Source organism: Garra rufa, chromosome 21 (assembly GCF_049309525.1).
Source record: "Garra rufa chromosome 21, GarRuf1.0, whole genome shotgun sequence".
Taxonomy (NCBI): domain Eukaryota; kingdom Metazoa; phylum Chordata; class Actinopteri; order Cypriniformes; family Cyprinidae; genus Garra; species Garra rufa.
In genome coordinates, this window is record NC_133381.1 from 2,660,621 (window position 1) to 2,686,193 (window position 25,573).

At 34.3% G+C, this 25,573-nt stretch overlaps 1 protein-coding gene across 1 annotated transcript in view; it reads right to left on the minus strand.

Annotated features, from left to right (window-relative positions):
- Positions 1-25,573, minus strand: part of LOC141296224 (uncharacterized) — a 90,906-nt gene that overhangs the window by 23,004 nt on the left and 42,329 nt on the right. The window contains exons 13-20 of the mRNA XM_073827497.1: positions 25,353-25,494; positions 14,792-14,879; positions 13,723-13,784; positions 13,105-13,193; positions 8,859-8,988; positions 7,799-7,945; positions 7,640-7,699; positions 7,008-7,128 (exon numbers count right to left, since the gene is read on the minus strand). Coding sequence (XP_073683598.1) covers positions 7,008-7,128; positions 7,640-7,699; positions 7,799-7,945; positions 8,859-8,988; positions 13,105-13,193; positions 13,723-13,784; positions 14,792-14,879; positions 25,353-25,494 — 839 coding nt within the window. The remainder of the gene's footprint in view (positions 1-7,007; positions 7,129-7,639; positions 7,700-7,798; positions 7,946-8,858; positions 8,989-13,104; positions 13,194-13,722; positions 13,785-14,791; positions 14,880-25,352; positions 25,495-25,573) is intronic.

The following is a 25,573-nucleotide window of genomic DNA, read 5'->3' on the forward strand; positions in this document are numbered from 1 at the left end:
TTTTTTATATTAATTTTAATAGTTTCTTAAATGCTGAAAGAATATTCAAATGTAACATTTTCATGTTTCCAAAATCATAGAATTGAATGTTTGTGTGTTCGTGTAACATTCACATAACAAAGAAGAAAGCTTCTTTAAATACAAAAAAACTCAAATGTAACGTTCATATAACCAATAAACAACATTCTTTAGATATAAAAATGGTTGTTCCAAACATTTGACACAATATTCAAAAGTAACATTTTCATAATGTTTTCAAAATGATAGAATGGAATGTTCGTGCAACATTCAAATAACCAAGAAGAAACATTCATTAAATATAAAAAAATATTGTTTTAAATGTTGAACGAACACGTAACGTAACGTTTTCATACTGTTTTCAAAACGATACAATAGAATGTTCTTCTAACTTTCTTAATATGTTACAAACTGGACAGTTTTACAACTTAAACAAACTGCATCTTTCTATCTTTTGGAACTTTTAGAACACTGAGCGCTGGTCATCAAACCCTCCAGACTTAAAGTAAGAGTTAAAGACGTTCGCAGCCTGACACTGCTCTGTTTGCAGCTCAGACGCGCGAGTAAATGAGACACAAACACGGCACAAACACATACGGACGGTTCGGTCTGTGTACCGAGCTCTGAAGAGGCGCTTCATCTGGAAACGCTCAATAACGGCCAGTCCAGAGCTGTTATTCTTTGATAACCATTACTCATGCAATGATGTTTGTCTCTTGTCATTAAAATGTAAGAAAAACAGCTGTGCTTTCCGTCTCTGAAGTTTTTTTCCGTCTCTTTTGTGTTTTCATTATTTTGCCCAAAGTTGCCTGGATATTCCCGTGTTCTTTGTGCATGAAGCGGTTAGTGGGGTTTTGTTTTCGGAATTGCGGTCGCGCTTCCCAGGGAAATTACACGCCCCACCGGCGGCTTAATCAAAAGAGCAGCGTCTGACCCGCGTCTGGATTCAGACACAGAACGTACAGCCGCGTCCAGCGGGTTTCATGTTCCTCTCTAGCCGTGATTAATGCAGAGACACTTCAGTTGGTCTGAGCTATTAACCTTCAGCTTTCAGACGCTTCTTTATCTCGAGTGCACTCTTAAAAAGGTGCTTCACAATGGCATGGAAGAACTAAAAGTGTCTAAATGGTTTCATAAAGAACCTTTCTATTTCACAAAAGATTCTTTGCGAAAAAGAAGGTTCTTCAGATTATAAAATGGTTAGAAAAATATGGTTCTTTAAAGAACCTTTGACTGAATGGTTCTTTATGGAACTAAAAATGGTTCTTTTATGGCATTACTGTGAAGAAGCTTTGAAAGCACCTTTATTTTTAAGAGTGTGTCTCTCTATGCAGAAAAGAGAAAATATTGTAGAAATCAAGTGCAATAATGCAACTGATTGACTGCTTCACTGTTTTCTCGGAATTAATTATGATATGCATTACCAAAAGTTGGGAATAATTATGACTTTTCTAATAATTAAGTCTCTTCTGATCAAGGCTGCATTTATTTGATCAAAAGTAGAGTAAAAACAGTTCAATATTATTAGAATATAAAGCAGCTGTTTCTATGTGAATATCTGTTCAAATGTATTTTATTTCTGTGATAAAACCTGCATTTTCAGCACCATTGCTTCAGTCTTAAGTGTCACATGATTCTTCAGAAATCATTCTAATATGCTGATTTGGGATTAAGTAAGATTAAAGAATAAATAAATGAACTATTTAATGCTTTTGTTTATTCAAAATTCATTAAATTGATGAAAAGTGACAGGAAAGACATTTATAATGTTTCAAAAGTTTTCTATTTCAATTAAATGCTCTGCTTTTGAATGTTCTATTCATCTACATATCCTGAAAAATAAAACGCATCACAGTTTTCACAAAAATATAAATGTTTTTTAACATTGCTAATAATCAGAAATGTTTCTTGAGCAGCAAATCAGCATATTAAAATGATTTCTGAAGTATCATGTAACACTGAAGACTGATGTAGTGATGCTGAAAATTCAGCTGTGCATCACAGAAATAAATTACATTTTAACAGATAATTTTTTTTTTAAATTAAAATAATATTTCAGTATTTTTACAGTATTTTTGATCAAATAAATGCAGCCTTGGTGAGCAGAAGAGCCTTCTTTCAGATCTGAAGTGACGTAAAGAAGGAAAGAACACTGAGTCCATGCGCAGCATCAGGGTGACCTGGAGAGAGACTGTAGGTATGAAACCCTTTTAACCCTGAAGAGAGCAAAGGAGCTGAAATGGAGATCGGATTTCTGGTAAAAGTTGAAGAGAGCGGCGCGGAGGGCAGCGGGGCAGTCAGGTTGTCTCAGGGCGTCTCTGTCTAGCTCCGCTCTCATAGTTCAGACGTGTAAGCGGCCCCTGAGACTGACCCCGTGTCGCGACCCCTCCGCCCGGCCGTGTCACGCACCGCGGGTGTAAAATCAGCAAACACTAACCCTCAAATACACATGAGACGAGCTGGACGTCCATCTACTGTCTCTGATAATGGTTCCTGTCCAAAAAACATCCCATCACACTGCAATGTCTGGATTTGAATAAAGAGCTATTGCTCAATCCAAGATGATTCTTCTGAGGAAAAGTAATCTCACATGTGAGATTAAAGAGATTTCAATAATGTATCAAGTTGCTAATAAAGTCTTAATATTAGGGCTCAATAAAATGTGTTTGATTTTTTAATCAAATTCCATTTCATATTATTTTTTCCCTGCCAAAAAGTTTCCATTTACATTTTCCTGGAATCCATCTTGATGGTTGAACTGAATTTTAATAATCATGAATGAGGTATCAACTGAATTCACAAATGTTTTTAATAATTTGTGACCCTGGACCACAAAAAAACAGTTTAAAAAAGCACGGGTATATTTGTAGCAATAGCCATAAATACATTGTATGGGTCAAAATGATACATTTTTCGTTTATTTGAAAAATCATTAGGATATTAAGATCATGTTCCATGAAGATCTTTTGTAAATTTGACTTAATTTTTTTATTAGTAATATGCATTGCTAAGAACTTCATTTGGACAACTTTAAAGGTGATTTTCTCAATATTTAGATTTATTTGCACCCTCAGATTGCAGATTTTCGAATATTGTAATATCCTAACCAACAATGCATCAATGGAAAGCTTATTTACTCAGCTATCTTAAAGATAAAAAAAGACCCTTATGACTGGTTTCATAATCCAGGGTCACATTTAATAATTTATTACAATTTTAAAGCCTGAGATCTCAATTTTAGGGCCTTATGACTTTTTTTTCTGACATTTTTTCTTTTTTTTTTTTTCTTTTTTTTTTTGGTGAAATCTATTTTAATTAATTATTTATGAAAAAAGGTTGTATAATCAATCAAATTTTTTTGTAGATCTCAATATTAGAGCCATATAAAATCTTTTTTCCCCCTAAATTCTATGTTTAGTTTTATTAATTATTCAGATTTAATGGTTTGATTTAATTTCAATAATTTAAAAAAATCTATTTTGTATAATCAATTAAATTCATAAAACATTAACAAATTAATAATTTATTACAATTTAAACAATAAAAGAGCCCTATTAAATGTGTTCTGTTTTTTTCAGAGATTCTGTGTTTTATGATTTAATATAAATACAATCTATCTATCTATCTATCTATCTATCTATCTATCTATCTATCTATCTATCTATCTATCTATCTATCTATCTATCTCTATATATTTTTTTATTTTATTTTAATATTTTTTATTAAAAATGATATTTTATTAACTATTTTTAAAACAACTTTACTAAATGGTTTTATTATTATTATTATTATTATTGAGGAGTACACTCTAATCTACAACAGTAATACATTTCTATTTAAATTTATTCAAGTTAAATCAAACTTTTATTTTGATGTGTTGATGTTTTCTGCATTATCGAAATCATATGACCATACAATATAACCATTTCTCATCAAATCCTCCAAGGTCAAATGATTTGAGATATTAATAATTAATAATATGTTTTTATTCCTCTTGAAGTGTTTTGTAGAAACATCTGACAGAGTTTGAGAGCTCTCAGATTGACCAAGTCTCCTGATCTATTGGATGATGTTGTTTCATGCAGCTGAATGCAATAAAATGCTTGATTTTTCATTTTATACATGGTTCGATCAAACAGCGGTGAGGAATATCAAAGGTTCGGCCGTGTCTACGTCTCACACGTGTACTTCAGATGCACAGACCTCAAATCTCCGTCCAGAAACGCTTGGTGTGACTTTCCTCACCGCCTCGACTTCCTCTGCACTCTCACTTTGAACAGAAATGACTGCGGGAATAATTAGGAACACTTGCAGCTCTTTATGATGGCACGGCATAAATATTTATCCCTGTCTGCTGCCGTCGTAGGTGCGATCCGGTGCCAGCGCCCGAGGACTCGCGTTTAAGGCTTTTTTGTTGTGGTGTGGATCAAATGCGAAGGCCCTTATTCTGTATTTATTGTCTTGCGTTTGCGTGCTAATAAATGAGTGACAGACAGCTCGAGGTGGGGCGGCAGTGGTTTTGTAGCCCGTTTGTGTTTTTCCCCCGGGTCACTGAGGATCAGAGTTTTTAACAGCGATTCTCAAATGGAGGGGAATGAGGAGAGAGCATATCTAATTGCTTTCATATGCCATATTATTGGCTGATTTAAATAATTGCAGACACCGGGGGCTGAGGGGGGGGCGTGACCTTTGACCCCTGCGGTGGCCCGGAGCACAGCGGAGTACAGGCTACGGCAAAGGCGCTTTTTTAGTGTAAAATGAACAGAAATGGCTTTTAACTGCATGTTAATTGATGAACGTGATCAGTTCACTCATTCCCAATGCTTTGTGGAGAAAACATTCATGATGCTTAACCCTCATAATACATGCAAAATCAGCTATTTCTGTAGTTAGCCCTTTTTTATTCATTAATATTTGAATATATCATTGTATGGAATTTATAAGACCATAAAACCTAAATTTATAACTCATGATTGCTCAAAAACAGTTCAAATTTATGAAACCTACATATATATTTCTGACAAAACAACACAAAAATTACTAAATTATTTGATTTTACTTGCATAAAATCAGTTTTTGATGGTTCATCAATTGACATATATGTTCGAAATTCAGTCCAAAAGTGTGTGAGATATAGAGAAAAGGCTGAACATAATTTACAGAAGTTTTCTGACTCTAATTTAACTTCATAGATCATTTAAAAAATATATTTTTGACACCTAATTGTACTCCGTACACACCAGGGTCAAAATGACCTGAGCGCGAATCATTTTGTCGACTTTTGTCAAATTTAATGTGTAAAGTTTTGTTACCTCACTAAAAACGATGCAGCTATTAGCATTTTTTATGCATCTCTTCTGGGTGAAATTTGGGTCAACACTGTATTTTTTAAATAATTCATTTGAACAAATGATTCATTGACTCACTTTACACCATCTATTGACAAACTTACCTAAGAAGAGTTACTGAATCAATCTGAACAACTCTGGTTAGTGAACAGATTCAAACGAGTCACTGGGATGAAGCTCTTGTGCCAGTCGACAACATATTTTTTAATAATTTGTTCAAACAAAAGATTCAGTGACTCATTTTGCGCCACATATTGACAAAGTAACTTGAGAAGAGTCACTGAACCAATCTGAACAACTCTGGTTAGTGAACCGATTCAAAAGAGTCACTGGGATGAAGCTCTTATTCCAGTCGACTCTGTTTTTTAAATAATTTCTTCAAACAAATGATTTAGTGACTTACTTTACATCATCTATTGACAAACTAACCTGAGAAGAGTTACTGAATCAATCTGAACAACTCTGTTTAGTCAAGAGATTCAAAAGGGTCACTTGAAGCTCTTGTTCCAGTCGGCACCATATTTTTAAAAAATTTGTTCAAACAATTGATTCAGTGACTCATTTTGTGCCACATATTGATAAAGTAACCTGAGAAGAGTCACTGAACCAACCTGAACAACCCTGTTTAGTGAAATGATTCAAAAGAGTCACTAGGATGAAGCTCTTATTCCAGTCGACTCTGTTTTTTTTTAATAACTTGTTCAAGCAAATTGTTCAGTGACTCATTTTATAGCACCTATTGACAAAGTATACTGAGAAAATCAGTGAACCAATCTCTGAATCAATCTGAACGACTCTGTTTAGTGAACAGATTCAAAAGAGTCACTGGGATGAAGCTTTTGTTCCAATCGATTTTGTATTTTTTAATGAATCATTGAACAAATCATTTGAACAAATGATTCATTATTGACAGCCTATTGACAGATTCAAAAGAGTCACTTGGATAAAGCTCTTGTTGTTGTCAACTCTATTGTTTTTTTTAAATAAATTGTTTGAACGAATGATTCAGTGACTCACTTTGCACCACATATTGACCAAGTAACCTAAGAAGAGTCACTAACTCTTGTTAGTGAACAGATTCAAAAGAGTCACAGGGATGAAGCTCTTATTCCGGTCTACTATGTATTTTTTCAAAAATGTGTTCAAACAAATGATTTAGTGACTCATTTTGAGCCACATATTGACCAAGGAACATGAGAAGAGTCACTGAATCAATCTGAACAACTCTGGTTAGTGAACAGATTCAAAAGAGTCACTGGGATGAAGCTCTTGTTCGAGTCAACTCTGTAAATTTGTTCAAACAAATTTTTTAGTGACTCACTTTTGACAAACGCCAAACCTCTTGACAAACTAACCTGAGTGAGGTCACTGGACCAATCTGCGAATCAACCTGAGTAATTATGTAGTAAATAGATTCAAAAGATTCAATGGAATGCTTCCCACTAGTAAAAACCTTCTCATTTTACTGTCATTTTGTAAAAGTCCAATTATTATAAATAAAGCTGAAGTGTCTGATTTTGTCTTGAGGTTTGTGAATATCTGCTATACCTTGGACTGCGTTTTGAGACACTTCAGCATTCAGCCTCAGATCTTCAGCATTAAATAAGCACAAAAACACAGACAAATAGGTAAGATTCATACCTGTCAACTCCCTCTTTAACTTGCGAAGGTCTTTTGCGAGATCTTCAAACTTGACCTGAGCAGCGTGGAAGAGATCCTGAGGATCAGGCAGTGGGAAAACACTCTTCTCTGTTCCTGCATTCTGAAACAACAACAACAAATCTGTCAGAAAGAAAGAAAGAAACTGTCTGCTTTCTGTCTTGTTTTCCAGCACAAATATCTAAACATTCTTAAGTGAAAATACATTTAATGCAAAATAAGATATGAAGTATTGTTTTCTGAAAAGCTGATCAAAATGAAGTTTTGCTTAAAACAAGAACATATAATGTTTTCCCTTTGAATTCAGTTGACCCCAATGACTGATATTTGTTGTTGTTAAGCAAAAACTAATTTAATTTTGATCAGTTTCTCCAAAAGCAGAATCTTTTTAAAAAGATCTTTTAATCTTAAGTCATTTTGCATCTCCGAAAATGTTGATTTAAGAATCTTTCGATATTTGTAGTGGAAAACAAGATAAAATACTGAGTAAGAAAAATAATAACAATCATATAAAATGCAGTAAAATAAAAAAATAGATTTTTTTTTATAACATTTTAGAGAAAAAGATTAGAGAATAAAATAAAACCATGAGGTTAAATCTCATACGGCTGTACCTCGTCCATGTTTCGCAGGTAGTACGACACCACATAATCCACCAGACTTATACGATTGTCCTGATGAGAAAGAAGGTCATTAGCAGATGTAGTGGGGACCGTATCACACCCAATCAAATCAAATGAACTTCAGCTCAGCTACTGGTGTAATTGTCATACCCTGCTCTTGACATCTTTTAATTTGGGCAGAATCTCCAGTCCGAATCCGTCTGCCTGTCCTCTGGTCCGGTTTCCACCATTCATGTAGTTTCCAAAGGCCAAGATGACACCAATAATGTCCTTCACACTGTCATTCTCAAGAAAAGCCTGAAAAGAAAGCACAGACAGACACTTGCATACTTCAGAATACAACATTAGTGTACTGCATACTTCACTGCGAAACAGCCATCAAATAACATTCTGCATTGTGTCACAGTGTATTATTTCAGAAATAAAAATGTTATTTTTATGATTTTTTATTTATCTATATATATGTATACAAATACAAATGTTATTTTTATTTTATTTCTTATTTAGTTCACATTTTTAATTTTCAAATAAATAAATAGTTAAATGTAATAATGAGTCAAAATAATGTTAAAAATCATGTCTGTTGTTGCTTCGGGTAGATGCATAATTTTTTTAATTTTACTAATAGTGAGTGGTTGGCACATTCATTTTTTTCCTAAAATGAAAAGAATCGCCTCAATATTTGGCAGTTCAATTAATCAATAAGTCAAGAAAGTGTCTGATGTTGCTTCTGGTTGCTAAAACACCCTAGAAATGGAAGGAAACTAATATATGTGACCCTGGATGACAAAATATAAGGGTCCATTTTTTTTTTAATTGAAACATCATCTGAAAGCTGAATAAATATTTGACAATATTTAAAAATCTGGAATCTGAGGGTGCAAAAAAATCTAAATACTGAGAAAATCGCCTTTAAAGTTGTTCAAATTAAATTCTTAGCAATGCATATTATTAAGCAAAAATTAAGTTTTGATATATTTACGGTAGGACATCTACAAAATGTCTTCATGGAACATGATCTTTACTTAATATTCTAATGATGTTTGGCATAAAAGAAAAATTGATAATTTTGACCCATACAATGTATTGTTGGCTATTGTTACGAATATACCTGTGCTACTTAAGACTGGTTTTGTGCTCCAGGGTCACATATAAGGAATATAACAGATATGGAAGATGGCAGAAAAGCGGTTTCCTATCTTTATTGTACCTTGCTCACAGCAGTAATGATTTCCACCTTATGATGGACAGACGTGATGGAGTCCACAAACACAGAGCGGAATATGATGCAGTGCACTCGCCGGGCGAAGTCAGGAATCTGGGAGAGTTCGTACAGGAATCTGCGCAGGAAGATGAAAGAGCGAAACCAATGAGATCAAAGCGGTGAGGCTCACACGCAACGCACAATATCTTCACACGAATACACCAATCTGGATGCAAGTAAGTGCACTTAAGTGTGATTAAGGGGAATATTAGCGGCACGAGTCACAGAGGATCGCCGGCTTCCTGTTTGATTAGCATACGCGCAGACTCACGCTGACTCACTACAGTGAGGGTCACTGCATTTACAGGAACGCTTCAGATGTTTGTGCAGCATGTGAGAGTTCATTTCTCACCCTTCATTTCATAAAAACAAACCAAAATCACATTGACATTAACACTCTTACACACCACACGCCTGACATTCTGCAGGCTTTGAAAGTGTAGAGTATGCATTGATGTCAACTTAAGAACAAAAAGAGAAAGAGAAATTAAGCACATAACATTTAAAATGGAGCGTTATTCTGGCAGCAACAGGTGCGATACTAATTTAAAATATATATTATATATAATTGTACACATAAAAAAAAACAAGGGTGTAGGTTTGATTTTGGCATTGGTGGGGACATAACAGCGGATCAAACTTCATGTGGATACTGGTCCATGTACACTCTCTTGATTTTTTCATTGTTTTGTTTTTATAACTGACTTAATGGTTTGATTTTTCTACAAAAAAAAAAAAAAGAGCAGAAAAAATCAAGCCGGCTCCGAAGTCTCGAACTGAATCAAATGATTTGCGAACCCCGCACCGAAGCCTCGGACTGAATCAAATGATTCACACCGAAATCTCGAACTTTATCAAATGATTTGTGAACCCGCACTGAAGTCTCGAACTGAACCAAATGATTCGCACTGAAGTCTTGAACTGAATCAAATGATTCGCACTGAAGTCTCAAACTGAATCAAATGATTTGCGAACCCACACCGAAGTCCCGAAACTGAATAAAATGATTCGCACCGAAGTCTCGAACTGAATCAAATGATTCACGAACCCACACCAAAGCCTCGAACTGAATCAAATGATTCACGAACCCACACCAAAGCCTCGAAACTGAATCAAATGATTCGCGAACCCCGCACTGAAATCTCGAACTGAATCAAATGATTCGCGAACCTCGCACTGAAATCTCGAACTGAATCAAATGATTCGCGAACCTCGCACCGAAGTCTCGAACTGAATCAAATGATTCATGAACCCGCACCGAAGTCTCGAACTGAATCAAATGATTCGCCAACCCCGCACCGAAGTCTCGAACTGAATCAAATGATTCGCGAACCTCGCACCGAAGTCTCCAACTGAATCAAATGATTCGCCAACCCCGCACCGAAGTCTCGAACTGAATCAAATGATTCGTGAACCCGCACTGAAATCTCAAACTGAATCAAATGATTTGCACTGATGTCTCAAACTGAATAAAATGATTCACACTGAAGTCTCAAACTGAATCAAATGATTCGCACTGAAGTCTCGAACTGAATCAAATGATTCATGAACCCGCACTGAAATCTCAAACTGAATCAAATGATTCGCACTGGTGTCTCAAACTGAATCAAATGATTTCCACAGAAGTCTCGAACTGAATCAAATGATTCGCACTGAAGTCTCAAACTGAATCAAATGATTCGCACTGAAGTCTCGAACTGAATCAAATGATTCGTGAACCCGCACTGAAATCTCAAACTGAATCAAATGATTTGCACTGGTGTCTCAAACTGAATCAAATGATTTGCACAGAAGTCTCGAACTGAATCAAATGATTCGCACTGAAGTCTCAAACTGAATCAAATGATTCGCACTGAAGTCTCGAACTGAATCAAATGATTCGCGAACCCGCATTGAAATCTCAAACTGAAATAAATGATTCGCACTGAAGTCTCAAACTGAATCAAATGATTCGCACTGAAATCTCGAACTGAATCAAATGATTCGCACTGTAGTATCGAACTGAATCAAATGATTCATGAACCCGCACCAAAGTCTCAAACTGAATCAAATGATTCACACTAAAGTCTCAAACTGAATCAAATGATTCGCACTGAAGTATCGAACTGAATCAAATGATTCATGAACCCGCACCAAAGTCTTAAACTGAATCAAATGATTCACACTGAAGTCTCAAACTGAATCAAATGATTTGTGAACCCGCACCGAAGTCTCGAACTGAATCAAATGATTCGCACTGAAGTCTCGAACTGAATCAAATGATTCATGAACCCGCACCAAAGTCTCAAACTGAATCAAATGATTCGTGAACCCGCACCGAAGTCTCGAACTGAATCAAATGATTCACACTGAAGTCTCGAACTGAATCAAATGATTCATGAACCCGCACCAAAGTCTCAAACTGAATCAAATGATTCGTGAACCCCGCACCGAAGTCTCAAACTGAATCAAATGATTCGCACCGAAGTCTCGAACTGAATCAAATGATTCACACTAAAGTCTCAAACTGAATCAAATGATTCGCACTGAAGTATCGAACTGAATCAAATGATTCATGAACCCGCACCAAAGTCTTAAACTGAATCAAATGATTCACACTGAAGTCTCAAACTGAATCAAATGATTTGTGAACCCGCACCGAAGTCTCGAACTGAATCAAATGATTCGCACTGAAGTCTCGAACTGAATCAAATGATTCATGAACCCGCACCAAAGTCTCAAACTGAATCAAATGATTCGTGAACCCGCACCGAAGTCTCGAACTGAATCAAATGATTCACACTGAAGTCTCGAACTGAATCAAATGATTCATGAACCCGCACCAAAGTCTCAAACTGAATCAAATGATTCGTGAACCCCGCACCGAAGTCTCAAACTGAATCAAATGATTCGCACCGAAGTCTCGAACTGAATCAAATGATTCATGAACCCGCACCAAAGTCTCAAACTGAATCAAATGATTCGTGAACCCCGCACCGAAGTCTCAAACTGAATCAAATGATTCGCACCGAAGTCTCGAACTGAATCAAATGATTCACACTGAAGTCTCAAACTGAATCAAATGATTTGTGAACCCGCTCCGAAGTCCTGAACTGAATCAAATTAATTCTGCTTTTCACGTCTTCAGTCATGTTTACACAACACTGTCAGTACTACTACTGGCTTAGCTCGCTGGTTTTATGACATTAAGTGAAAGTACAATGTTTACAAATAAAAATATCCATATTTCCATTGCAAAGATAACATTCAACACAAATCTAGGAACATATTGAGGAGAGGTAAGCGGTTTACTGCTAACTAGTTAAACACTCCATTAATATGACCAGCTGCAGCTCAAAGTACATGTTAGATGTGCATTATGATGGAGTTTGGAGCTTAATTCACTATATTTGAAATAGTTTGAGCTGCAGCTTAGTTGCTGACAGTTTAATAGCGAAAAGATATATTAAACACTTATCTTGTGTCCATTCTTCCAGTTTTTATGAACTGATGGTTTGGAGTCTAACACTTAACTGTACTGTAGGTGTTTAACCTGTCACTCTACTATAACTAGTCGTACATGGAATGAGCAAATTATCGATTCAAATATTATTATAATAACACTGTCCTGCATCATATTTGCTAAATAAAACCCAATACCTGTTTCTGACTTATTTTGTTCTGCAGACTCCAAAAATAATTTCCCCAAAAAATATTAATTTGTCTTACCCATTAATCAGCAGAAAAGCATCACAAACACATGATTCCTGTATGAATTTGAGCCAGATTACTATGCAAACATAAGCCAGATGTTTTCTGCTTTTACTGCATCCTAACAAACAGACACAGAAAATTGCATATTGTGTTTAAAAAAAGCTTATTTTGCTTATTTGAAAAGTTCTTTGATATTAGAGTATTGAACATGTTTTTCCACTCCTTTGTGGAATGTAAGTTCAATTATGCATTCTGAACATTCCTTTCATTAAAACTGTAATTTAAGTGCATTAAAGCTGACCCATATACACAGTTTGAACATCCTAATTCTTATATTGTGAGAAAAAAAACTACATAATGGAAGGTTTTTACTGATATTTCTGAACTAATATTAGGCATTTTTTGCAAATCAGAAGAATGAAGATGCAGGACTATGTTGCAAGTAAATATTAAATAAATGCATTTATTAATATCTTATCTGTGCGATTGAATGACATACTGTTCAGGTTTATCCAGGAGTTTCACCTCGTCTTCTTTAGACGTCTCGTAATGTTTCTTGATCTTCTCCAGTTCATCAGGCTGAGCTCTCTGTCAACATTAGAAGTCCAACCAGTCATCTCAGCACATAAAATGCAGACTTTGCATGATTATAACATTAATCAGTTTAGCTAGAGTTGCTGATGATGGACCAAGAGTTAACCAAGCTTCAAATCATCCACTTTGCAATATTACAGTTATAATGCATAATGTATAGGTCTCTCAGTCTCACATAAAAGATGATGAGGATGTTTAAATGGTCCCCATTGACTTCCACTGCATGTTTGTCCAAATTATGGAAGTCATTGGGGACCAGAAATCTTTCATTTTGGGGTGAACTGATCCTTTAAGACTAACTAGATGACTAGTCTTTCAGATAACCAGCTGAATAGTCTCAGTTTTAGTACAGACGTAATGCGCAGATAATATTAAAAGCAGTTTTACTGGCAAACAGCTGGAGCTGTTAAAAGACAGACTGTAAAAAAATAAACAAAGACCGAAGAACACGACAGGACTAGAATAGAAATCAGGTGTTAATCTGCGCTCTCGGGTTTCATTACGGCTGGGTTCGAGTACTCACATTCTCATATAAAGCTTCAATAGTCTCCAGATCCACCACAGAATGATCCACCGTCAGAACAGCTGCAATATAAAGCACAAAACAAACACAGACTCATTATAAACACCAGATCCGTCCATTTACTAGTCACAACTATAAAAAAACACATTTTGATTTCATTTTACATCACACGCTTTCTGTTTGAAATGCTTCTTTCTGTTTATTTACAGCTTTAAACATGTCTCAGTTTGTTTTGGGGCTTATTTTCTTCCAGAAAACACCTCTGCCTGCTTACATCAACTTACTTTTTGCATTCAAATGAGACCAATCTGCATTTTTATGTAAGTTATGACCTGTGTTAAGTAAGCAAATCAGATGACTAACTTATAGGACTAGTCTAAGCAGTTTATGCAAGCGGCCGCTGGACATAAACAGCTTATGAAGCAGAAATATGTCAGATTGTGATCTAATTCTAGTGACCAATCAAATGTGAGTAAATGAGTGTGATTGACCATGTGACTCTGTGTACAGAAGGTCAGATTGTGTTTGTATCGAGCAGCGTTTGTACACAGAAAGACAGCTTCTCTGATTCTAGATCTCATGGGTTTTATGATTATATTAATTTATTTGCTTACTATTTTTTTGGAACCTTTGATAAATAAAACATTAAAAGGAACAGCATTTATTTAAAATAGAAAACTTTTGTAACCAAAAAAGTTTTCTTTCTTTCTCTCTTTGCAAGAAATTAATACTTTTATTTAGCAAGGATGTGTTAATTTGAGAAAAAGTGAAGTAAAGACTTAAATTGTTTTATTATCAACATTGATAATAAAAGTAATAAATCAGTATATTAGAATGTTTTCTTAAAAAATGTTGTTTTGAAATGCAATAATATTTACTTTTTTCTGTATTTTTGATCAAACAAATGGAACTTTGATGAACATAAGAGACTTTAAAAACAACATGATTTAAATCTTAATTAAAAACTTTTGAGTGTCAGCGTGTATATATATATATATATATATATATATATATATATATATATATATATATATATATATATATAAGGTGTTTAAGATGCTGATCTTACCCTGCTGAATGTCCTTCATCTCCAGGTGGAGGCTGGATATTAATATTCCCACAGCCTGAGAGCGTTTGCCATCCAGCAGCTTGATGATCTAGAGAGAAGAAATGAATAGTGTTATGCATTAAACTGATCAAAAGTTGTTCTATTGTTGATTTGATTGCTTCTATGTAAGTCGCTCTGGATAAAAGCATCTGCTAAATCATTAACTGTAAATGCCAGTGCTCCAAAAGCTTTCTATTTCAAATTAATGTTCTTTTGAACTTTCTATTCATCTGCGAATCCTGAAAAATAAAATGCATCACAGTTTGCACTAAAATATTGGCCAGCACAACTGTTTATGTTTGTCAAGCAGCAAATCAGCATATTAGAATGATTTCTGAAGGAACGTGTGACAAATTTAGCTTTGAGGAATGAGGAATGTGTGTGTTTTTGTGATGTGGCATCAGAGGAAACATCTCGCTCTCGTGCGATACTGTCACAATTAGCAGCTCGCTGTGAGAAGAAGGAAAAGCCGCAGAAAGTGGCACCATAAAAGGCCATCGTTGAGCTCTGGACGAGCGCAGAGGAGATTTTATAACAAACTATAAATTCACAGGATTTTTATTTGTACCTACACATGGTCACAATTACTAATGACTGAATTCCCTCATAAAGGCCACGAGAGTTTTGGCACGCTAAAGAGCCGCTCTAAAACTTAATGTGTCGCTCTTCTTCATTAGGTAGCGGCGCGGCGTTACGGCGTTTAAGCTACTGCGGCGTTCAGTGGGAACCAGCGCGACGGCCCTTTAGATGTGAGTATTGCATTACAGCAGGTGAAGAGAGCGTTCATTATTAATGTGAGCAGAGACACACGCTAATGAACCACCGACAACCAAACACAACCGTTTTCCCACACGCTTATTAATAAATATTGAATATTAAAAAAATACAAATATGAAAATATGCCATAACATTTTTTAACTATTTATTTATAACATTTTATAATTATATACATTTTGTTACTCATTAATATAATAAATAATTCAATATATTTAAAGTATACATATTTTTTAGTACACATATATATATATATATATATATATATATATATATATTTAAAATATTTAAGAAATATTTTGTTATTTCAAATCTTTTTTCAGACTAATATATTTTCTTGTTGCATATATAATAAATATATTTACATATGTACATATATATATATATATATATATATATATATATATATATATATATATATATCAGTAAGATTTTATATCAGTGGGATCAGTAAGATTTTTAATTTTTAAAAGTCTCTTATGCTCATCAAAGTTCCATTTATTTGATCAAAAATACTGAAAAAAAGTAATATTATGGAATATAATTCCAATTCCAAATAACAGTTTTTTATATACTTTAAAATATAAAATATAATTTATTTCTTTGATGCAAAGCTGAATTTTCATCAGCCATTACTCCAATCTTCAGTGTCACATGATCCTTCAGAAATCATTCTAATATACTGATTTATTACTTTTATTATAAATGTTAGAAAACAGTTGTGCTGCTTAATATTTTTTTTGGAACCTGTGATACTTTTTCAGGAATCTTTGATGAATAAAAAGTAAAAAAAAAAACATTTATTCAAGTATTTATTTAAAATATTAATATTTTCTAACCATATAAGTTTTTGCTATCACTTTTGATCAATTGAACACATCTTTGCTGAATATAAGTAATAATTTCTTTAAAAAAAAAAGAATAAAAATGTACTGACCACAAACTTTTGAACTATTGTAAATAAACACAACTGTTTTCATCAATGAGAATAAATCAGTATATTAGAATGATTTCTGAAGGATCATGTGACACTGAAGACTGGAGTAATGATGTTGGAAATTCAGCTTTGCATCACAGAAATAAATTGCATTTTAAAATATATTACAATAGAAAACCACCATTTTAAATTGCATTAACATTTCACAATATTACAGTTTTTTCCTGTATTTTTAATCAAATAAACAGCCTTGATGAGCAGAAAAGTCTTCTTTTAAAAGCATTAAAAATATTACTGATCCAAAATTTTTGAGCGACAATGTACATGCATTTTTCAAACATTTCAGACTATATATATATATATATATATATATATATATATATATAAGAAATATTTTAAATACAAAATTTTATTAAATTTATTAAATAAAAATTTTATTAAATTAAATTTATTTTAATCCTTAAAAAAAAAGAAAAAGAGGATACACTTTTAGATGCAATTATTAGGAGATTATTAGGAAAATGATGAGAAGTTTATTTGAGAATATTCAGTATCTGCCGCTGTCCTGGAGTCAGTGAAACCTACTAAACGCGTTTAACAGCTTTACTTTACTAAACACATCAGGTTTCTAAAGCACAGTGAGTATAGCGGCTACAGTAAACATCATTATTACACTGTTCCAGGAGAAGAAGTTCATGAATTCTGGAATTTCAAACACAGAATTCCTTGATCTACAGTCGGCCGTCAAACGTTTCCCAGAATAGACGGCAATAAACACACGGCGTTAGGGACTTAAAGTTAGAAACAATTAAAGTGTCAGTTTGTTTAAGAATCATCATTACTGTTCAAGCTGCATATTAATAATGATTCATCTGACCGTGTGATGTTTACATACTTCACAGAGCTAGAGAGACGACAGGAGACCAGAGACACACCAGAACACGCGGCACACAGGACAGGGAAAAAGAAATAAAATTAAATAATTAAAAAGTCAAAAAACTAAAGACATGCAGCTAACAGGACAGAACAACTAAATTAAAATTAAATAAAATTAAATTATAAAAAAATTAATTAAATGAAAAAGTCAAGAAACAAAAAGACACTAGTACACAAAGCAGACAGGACAGAAATATAAAATAAAATAAAAAAAGTCAAGAAATGAAAGAGATGCAGCACACAGGACAGAATAATAATAATAATAATAATAATAATAATAATAATAATAAAAAAGACAAAAAACGAAAGACACGCAGAAGACATGACAGAACAATAAAATAAAATAAAAATAAAAGAATAAAAAAGTAAAAAATTAAAGACACACCAGAACACGAAGCAGACAGGACAGAAAAATAAAATAAAATAAAATAATACGGTCAAGAAATGAAAGACATGCAGCACACAGGACAGAAAAATAAAATAAAATAAAATAAAATAAAAAGAAACAAAAGACATGCAGCACACAGGACAGAAAAAATAAATAAATAAATAAATAAATAAAATAAAATAAATAAATAAAAAATAAAAATAAAAAATAAATAAAGACACACTAGAACACGAAGCAGACAGGACAGAAAAATTAAATAAAATAAAAAGAAACGAAAGACATGCAGCACACAGGACAGAAAAATAAAATAAAATAAAACAAAATAAAATAAAATAAAATAAAATAAAAAGTCAAGAAACGAAAGACGCAGCACACAGGAGAGAAAAATAAAATAAAATAAAAAAGACAAAACAGACATGACAAAGCAATAAAATTAAAATTACATAATAAACAAGACAAGAAATGAAATGAAATGACTTTTTAATTTTTTTTTATTTAATTTTTTTTTTTTTTTGTTCTGTCCTATCTGCAGGACAGGACAAGAACAACAAATTTTTTTTTAAAAAGTCAAGAAACGAAAGACACGCAGCAGACAGGACAATAAAATAAAATAATGAAACACCAGACAACAGACAGAGCAGAAAAAAATATAAAATAACATTTTTTTTTAAATGTAATCAAATCTAATAACACACCAAGAGATGAGAGACAGCAGAACACTCAGCAGACAGGACAGAGAAAAGATGATTATTATTATTCTTCTGTTGAGATATTCGGACACATGTTTCTGACGGCACCTGTTAGCGATTAGAGCTGGTCCAGTGAGCAGACAGAGATGACAGAGGCTCCGCCCCCCTCATGTCATCCCGCCGCGCTTTGATATGATAATCAGAGAAAGGAAAGGCGCCGCGGATCCGTGCAGCGGATGCATCTCAACACATGACACAAATTAGCGTTTAGTTTGACCTCCGCAGATTCCCACCGATTGTGTTTTCAGGAGAGCTGCGCTGCTGATAGACGCCTGCCTTTCTGCACACCGCTTCTGTATTATCTACATGTGTCTGACACAAACACACAACAGCGTTTCATTTACAGAATACACACACACACACACACACACACACACACACACACACACACTTCCTCACATCCCCCTACAGACGGGGAGCCGGAGGATAAAATAATCAATAAAAACTAGATAAAAACATTTGTCAAGATAAAATTAAAGTTGGATTGAGAAAGTCTAGAAAAAGTTCAAAGCAGCTGTGAAAGCTTAAAGTTTTGAACTTTATATAGATAGATTCGATGATTAGCATGTTGCTAGCATGATTAGAATGTAGTTAGCATGATTCTAACATTTTTATAGCATGTTTAGTATGTTTCTAACATGATTAGCAAGTTATTAGCATGTCATTAGCAAGTTTATAACATGATTAGCAAGTTGCTAGCTTGTTTCTAGCATAATTAACATGTTACTTGCATTATTAGCATGTCATTAGAAAGTTGCTAGCATGTTTCTAACATGATTAGCAAGTTATTAGCATGTTTCTAGCATTTTTAACAAGTTGCTAGCACATTTCCAACATGATTAGCAAGTTGCTAGCATGTTTCCAGCATGTTTCTAACATGATTAGCAAGGTACTAGCATGTTTCTACGCTGACTAGCAAGTTACTAGCACCTTTCTAACATGATTATCAAGTTGTTAGCATGTTTTTAGCATGATTAGCAAGGTACTAGCATGTTTCTACGCTGGCTAGCAAGTTACTAGCACCTTTCTAACATGATTAGCAAGTTGTTAGCATGTTTTTAGCATGATTAGCAAGGTACTAGCATGTTTATACGCTGACTAGCAAGTTGCTAGCACCTTTCTAACATGATTAGCAAGTTGGTAGCATGTTTCTAGCAAAACAAGTTTCTAGTATGTTTTTAGCATAACATGTTTCTACCATGATTAACAAGTTGCTAGCATGTTTATAGCATGATTAGCAAGGTACTAGCATGTTTTAGCATGATTTAACAAGTTAGTAGCATGTTTCTAGCATAACAATTTGCTAGCATGTTTCCAGAATGATTAGCATGTTGCTAGCATGTTTCTAGCATGATTAGCAAGGTACTAGCATGATTAGCAAGTTTCTAGCGTGTTTCTAGCATAACAAGTTTCTAGCATGTATCTAGCATGATTAACAAGTTGCTAGCATGTTTATAGCATGATTAGCGAGTTTCTAGCATGTTTCTAGCATAACAAGTTGCTAGCATGTTTATAGCATGATTAGCAAGTTGATAGCATGTTTCTAGCATAACAAGTTGCTAGCATGTTTATAGCATGATTAGCAAGTTGCTAGCATGTTTCTAGCATAACAAGTTGCTAGCATGTTTATAGCATGATTAGCAAGTTGCTAGCATGTTTCTAGCATAACAAGTTGCTAGCATGTTTATAGCACGATTAGCAAGTTTCTAGCATGACATTAGCATGACTGACAAGTTTCTAGCATGATTATCAAGTTACTAGCATGATTGTAGTTGCTAGGCTAGATAGTTAAATCGATTAGAAATATTCGAATGGAAGTTCGATTAGATTAGAAATAGTTGATAGAGGGTCAGTTTGTTTGAGTCTGAAGGGATTGTGGGAGTTTTGTCAGTGTGAGTTTGAACAGTGTTGATCATTTGAACATTCCCTCAATGAAAGTCTATGGGATTTTTGTGATTTTTAGTCTTCAATTTGACAAAAACTATAAGTCGGATCAGTCTGAAAAGATAGAGCAGACTCAGTGAGATCAGTCTGAAGAGCTAGCCTGAGTTTAGTGGTTCTAGCTTGAAAGCTTTAAGAGGAATAGCGTTCAGAAAATTAGTCAAAGAAGAATAATATTTAAAAGCTTTAGTAGCAGATCAGTAGGTTTGCTTTCTCAAGCCAACCTAATTAATAAAAAAATTATATTATACATATTTATAAACATTTATAAAAATAAGTCATAAATATAAATATTTTAAACATAATTTTAATATAAATAAGACATAAATAATATTTGAATTCAAAATATATATGAAAATAAAAATAAAATATTGCTAATTGCGTATATTATTATTGCAGTCTTGAATGAATGCAGCTGAATACACGTGTGAACTCAAACACGTCTGTCATCAGTCTGAGCTCTCAGACAGGAGCCTCATGTGAGACAGCAGCTCTATCGATCTCGTCTCGACACACCTGACCCTCAGATCACTGTATTGCTCTGTCAGGACATCCACCCCAGTCTGCTCTGGTTTTCATGGAGGCCGGTTTCTCAGAAGGCTGATTCAGAACTTGTAAACACACACATAAATGATGGATCCGCAAACGTGTCACTTGTGTTTATCCGTTCTTTCAGAAATGACATCACCTGCCAAAAGCAGAGAGCTCTAGCATCTATTCATCTCTTCACATTCACTGCAGGAGATATTACATTTATTAAAGATTCACTGAAGTGCTTTGAAACAAGTAGTTATTCTGTGTTATTTTATGTGTTGATGTAATTTCAACTGAAACAGAAAGATGATTTCAGCCTGATTTCATGTATTTGTAGTGAAGGGGGCGGGACACTTCAGATTCTAGAGAGCATGTGATTGGACAGGAAGTTTGATGAGCATGTGTGTGAATAAATACTTTATAAAAACAATTTATGAGTAAATAAAATATAACTAATATTATTGTGATTTCACCTAAAGCACACACACAAAAATACAGTTATGGAGACTAAATGCTGGTTACACACACACACACACAAATTTAATTCAAAATATATTCAAAAATAAAAAAAAATCATATTTGTGTTAACAGCAGTGTTACTTTAGTATTGCTGAGATACTATCATTGTATCTTTATATATTATATATAGTATTATAGTTATTTTTATTGGTATATGTTTTCTGTTTTAATTTTAATTTTAATTAAAGTTTTAGTAATTTTGTTTTGTGTTGTTATCATTTTTATGTGCATATTTACTTTATATACATTTGCTTTACAAATAAAAGAAAATAACAAAAAAATTTAATTAAATTATTTAAAAAATTAAAACAAAATAATACTTTTTCATCGTTTCTATAACATGAATTTATTATGGCAAAATCATTTATTATGTAGTATATAAGGAAAAAGTCTATTTCTATTATTAATGTTTTTTACTTGGATGGCTTTTTTAAATTACACATTTTAATTAGCCATTTTAGAGATTTAATTCATTATTATTAGATGTTTTATTTTGATATTCTGTGTTTTTATTTTAAAATTACTTAATTTAATTAGTCATTTTAATGATTTAATTAACAACTAGTAGGTGTTTTATCTTGATTGTTAGTTTTTATTGTAAAATAATATTAATATTAATTTACCATGTTAATGATCTAATTTATTAGAATATGTTTTGCTTGTTCGTTTTTAATTAGAAAATATTTATTTACTTTATTTATTGGTTTAATAAATTCTTATTTAATTGGTTTTTTTTTTTTATTTAATACTTTGTAGCATTTTCCCAAGAAGTGGTGATTTTGTTCTTGTGAACACATGCAATTAAAACAGTCATTTATTCGCAAATGTTTTATGTAATATTCCAACTTTTCACACGTTTAATTCACAACTTTGGATGGAAACATTGCTATAAATAATAATACATTTTAGAACTGCCCTCTGTGAAATTCAACTACAGATATTCAAAACTTTTGCCTTTCTCCCCTTAATATTGTACAAGAAAATAAATAAATAAACAGCACTGATTTTGATATAATATATAAATATAAACAGCTCTTTAATATAAATGAATAGAGAGCTGATTTTGTAGGAACTTCGAAAGTGTAGAGAGAGAAGTACAATTAAATCTCTCACAGTTTGTTGAAAGTGACCAACAAAGACCAACAGGAGAGACGTCTGATTGTATGCTGATGCAGCAGGAGCCCAGAGTGAACACAGACACATTCACACACACACACACACACACACACACACACACACACACACACACACACACACACACACACACACACACAGGCCAATGTGGAGCCCCGGCTGATTGATCAGGAGCGTCTGGAGCGCTTTGGGTCCAGGCTGAATGTTTAAGTTGTGGGACGCCAGACCAGTGCTGACCTGCACAATCACTCACGACTGTCACAAACACACTGCTGACTGAGCCGTTTCTACCTCATCTGATCCACACTGACCACAGAAAACACACCTGAATAAAACCAGCTCGTAACATAAGATCTAAAACTACATCAAAATCATCTCAGCTCAGTTCAATGCTGCCAAAAGCTGTCAAATTCATCACTTGAAACTAATTCACTTTCAGCAGTAAAGCAGCTCCACAGAATAGAGTCACTATTCAGATTAAGTCAGTCCAGTCAAATCAATAACTTTACTGAATATAGCTGTAAAGCCTTGAATACACTCCACGATTTTTGGCCTGATTTTCTGCCGATTTACAGTCAGTAGTTGCTGACAGTCTGGGCCAGTCTGCAGATTTGAGTTGACAGATTCCATAGAAAACCGTGTAGTGTATGATGGTCACTGACTCCGATATTTTAGCTACAGACTTTGATTCCATCTAGTTTGAGGATATCAAACATGTTTGATATTTTCAGCCGATTTTAGAACGCATAATGTTTTCATTTGTCAAGCATCTCCTAGAAACAATTTTGTTGTGATCAAAACAACTTTAAAGTCTGGTAGTGTATGATCCTCAGTCCTGTAGCGAATGATGGACAGTTTTCCTTTGCCACTACTTGCAAAGTCGTTAAGTGTTTGATGCCTAGTGTTTTAAAAATCTGTTTCGATTTTAAAAGTTGTGTAGTGTATTGCGGTCTTAAGCAGCGATTGCCAGGGTTCAAAGCACTTTAAGGCACTTAAGCACATATGAAAAAGACATTATGTAGCATGCCTTTCTTTGCAAATACAGGTGATTTACCATAGAAATATGTTTTGTAACGTTTATGACTGTTATAGCACCAGCTGTGGTCCGATCTCCTTAAAGACAGGCTCCTTTTCTAAACAACCCTGTTATAGTTTTCCAAATGGTAAATTCCAAATTTTCTTTGATAATTATTGACTTGTTTTTTTCCTAGATTGAGTGAAAAACCTAGGACTAGTTCAGAAAAGTAGGTTTTGACATCTTTTCAATCATTTAACAAACGATTTGATTGACAGCAGTGGTTTGATGCAATATCGCACTTTCGGGGCTGTGAGTCAAACCAAGGCCAGCCGAGTTTCATTTAATCAGCCTCTGTTAACCATGTCTAATAGGTGCCAATGGTTGCCATGTTTTTCTGAAATACGCTCAACAAATGTTTCCTCTTATAGCGCCACCAAGTGGCCAAGCTCCACGAGTTTCGTCCTGTGACCTCAGGTTGAACTCTTACATAAGTGTTCTTTCCGTTCAGGAGTTATAGGCATTTTACTAAAAGTGGCCCTGCCTTTTTCGAACGTTTTGGCGTCCCTTTGCGACGGTCGAAAGTTACGACTTCTATTTTGATAATTGATATTCGCTCTCCAGAGAATCTTTCCACACTGGTTTAGTTCCGATCAGGTGAAAAACCTAGGACTAGTTCGCAAAAGCAGGTTTTTTACATCTTCGCAATCATTTAACAGACAATTTGATTGACAGCAATGGTTCTAGAGGCAAAGTTGTTCGGAATGAGGAGTTATTTCGCATGATACAAATATTCTGTGTATGTGCGAAAAAACGTGCAATGCACAACCGTTTTATGCCCTTGGAAAATGCGCAAAAAAAACCTAGGACTAGTTCACAAAAGAAGGTTTTGCAAAAAATCCAAAATACCTCAAAATTTTGCCAGGCTCACGATTAAATCGGAGGCGTTTTGTCTGGTACCAAGGATTCCAACAACATAAGACACTTGAGTCACTTGAGCGACTGGTGGTTTAGGAGCGATTTCGTACTTTTGATCGCTGTAGCGCCCCCGTCAGGCCGATTGGGGCGAGCCTTGGTGACGTTGTCGGCGGTGTGAGTACTACCATCCTTCCAAGTTTCAAGTCTCTATGACTTGTGGTTTGGTATGCACCATCAGTTTTACATGGAGATTGCTGAAGCGTGGCCATTCTAACAATTACAATAGGGTTTAATCACTACGTGCTTGAACCCCTAAATATATTGTCATTAAAACACATCAGATGACTGGATGTGTGCTGATCTAGAATCACAGCAGTAGGTCAGACCTGTACGTCTGATCACAACCCCACTGAACACTAAAGCTCAAAGGGAATTATTGGGGAAAACGGCTCAAAATGAGCTTATTATATACAGGCATTAAGCATAATCTGCTGTTAATGGCACATTCAGCAACTCAAATGTCAAGAGAACATTAATGTTTGGCAGCGAGACACAGAATGTGTCTGAAACCCCCTCTAGTGGTACAAACCATGTGACTTCCTTTAATAAAAGCCAAAGCTATTCCTGACTAACACTCTATAAGCACATACAGGAGATTGGTCACCGCAGTCTCATACCTTCTTGGCTTTGCTCTTCTTCTCGTATGAGTCTGACAGAGGCTTCTTCTTGGCCTGGATGGCAGCTTTGGAGAACAGTTCCTCAAACTCTTTGGGGTCTATGATATCAGGCTCTTCCAGTGAATTCCAGAGCGTGTTATTACTGTAAAACACACACACAGTGATCATCAGCGTTATATATCAGACAAACACTCTTAAAATAACACTGAAGGAGGAACAGA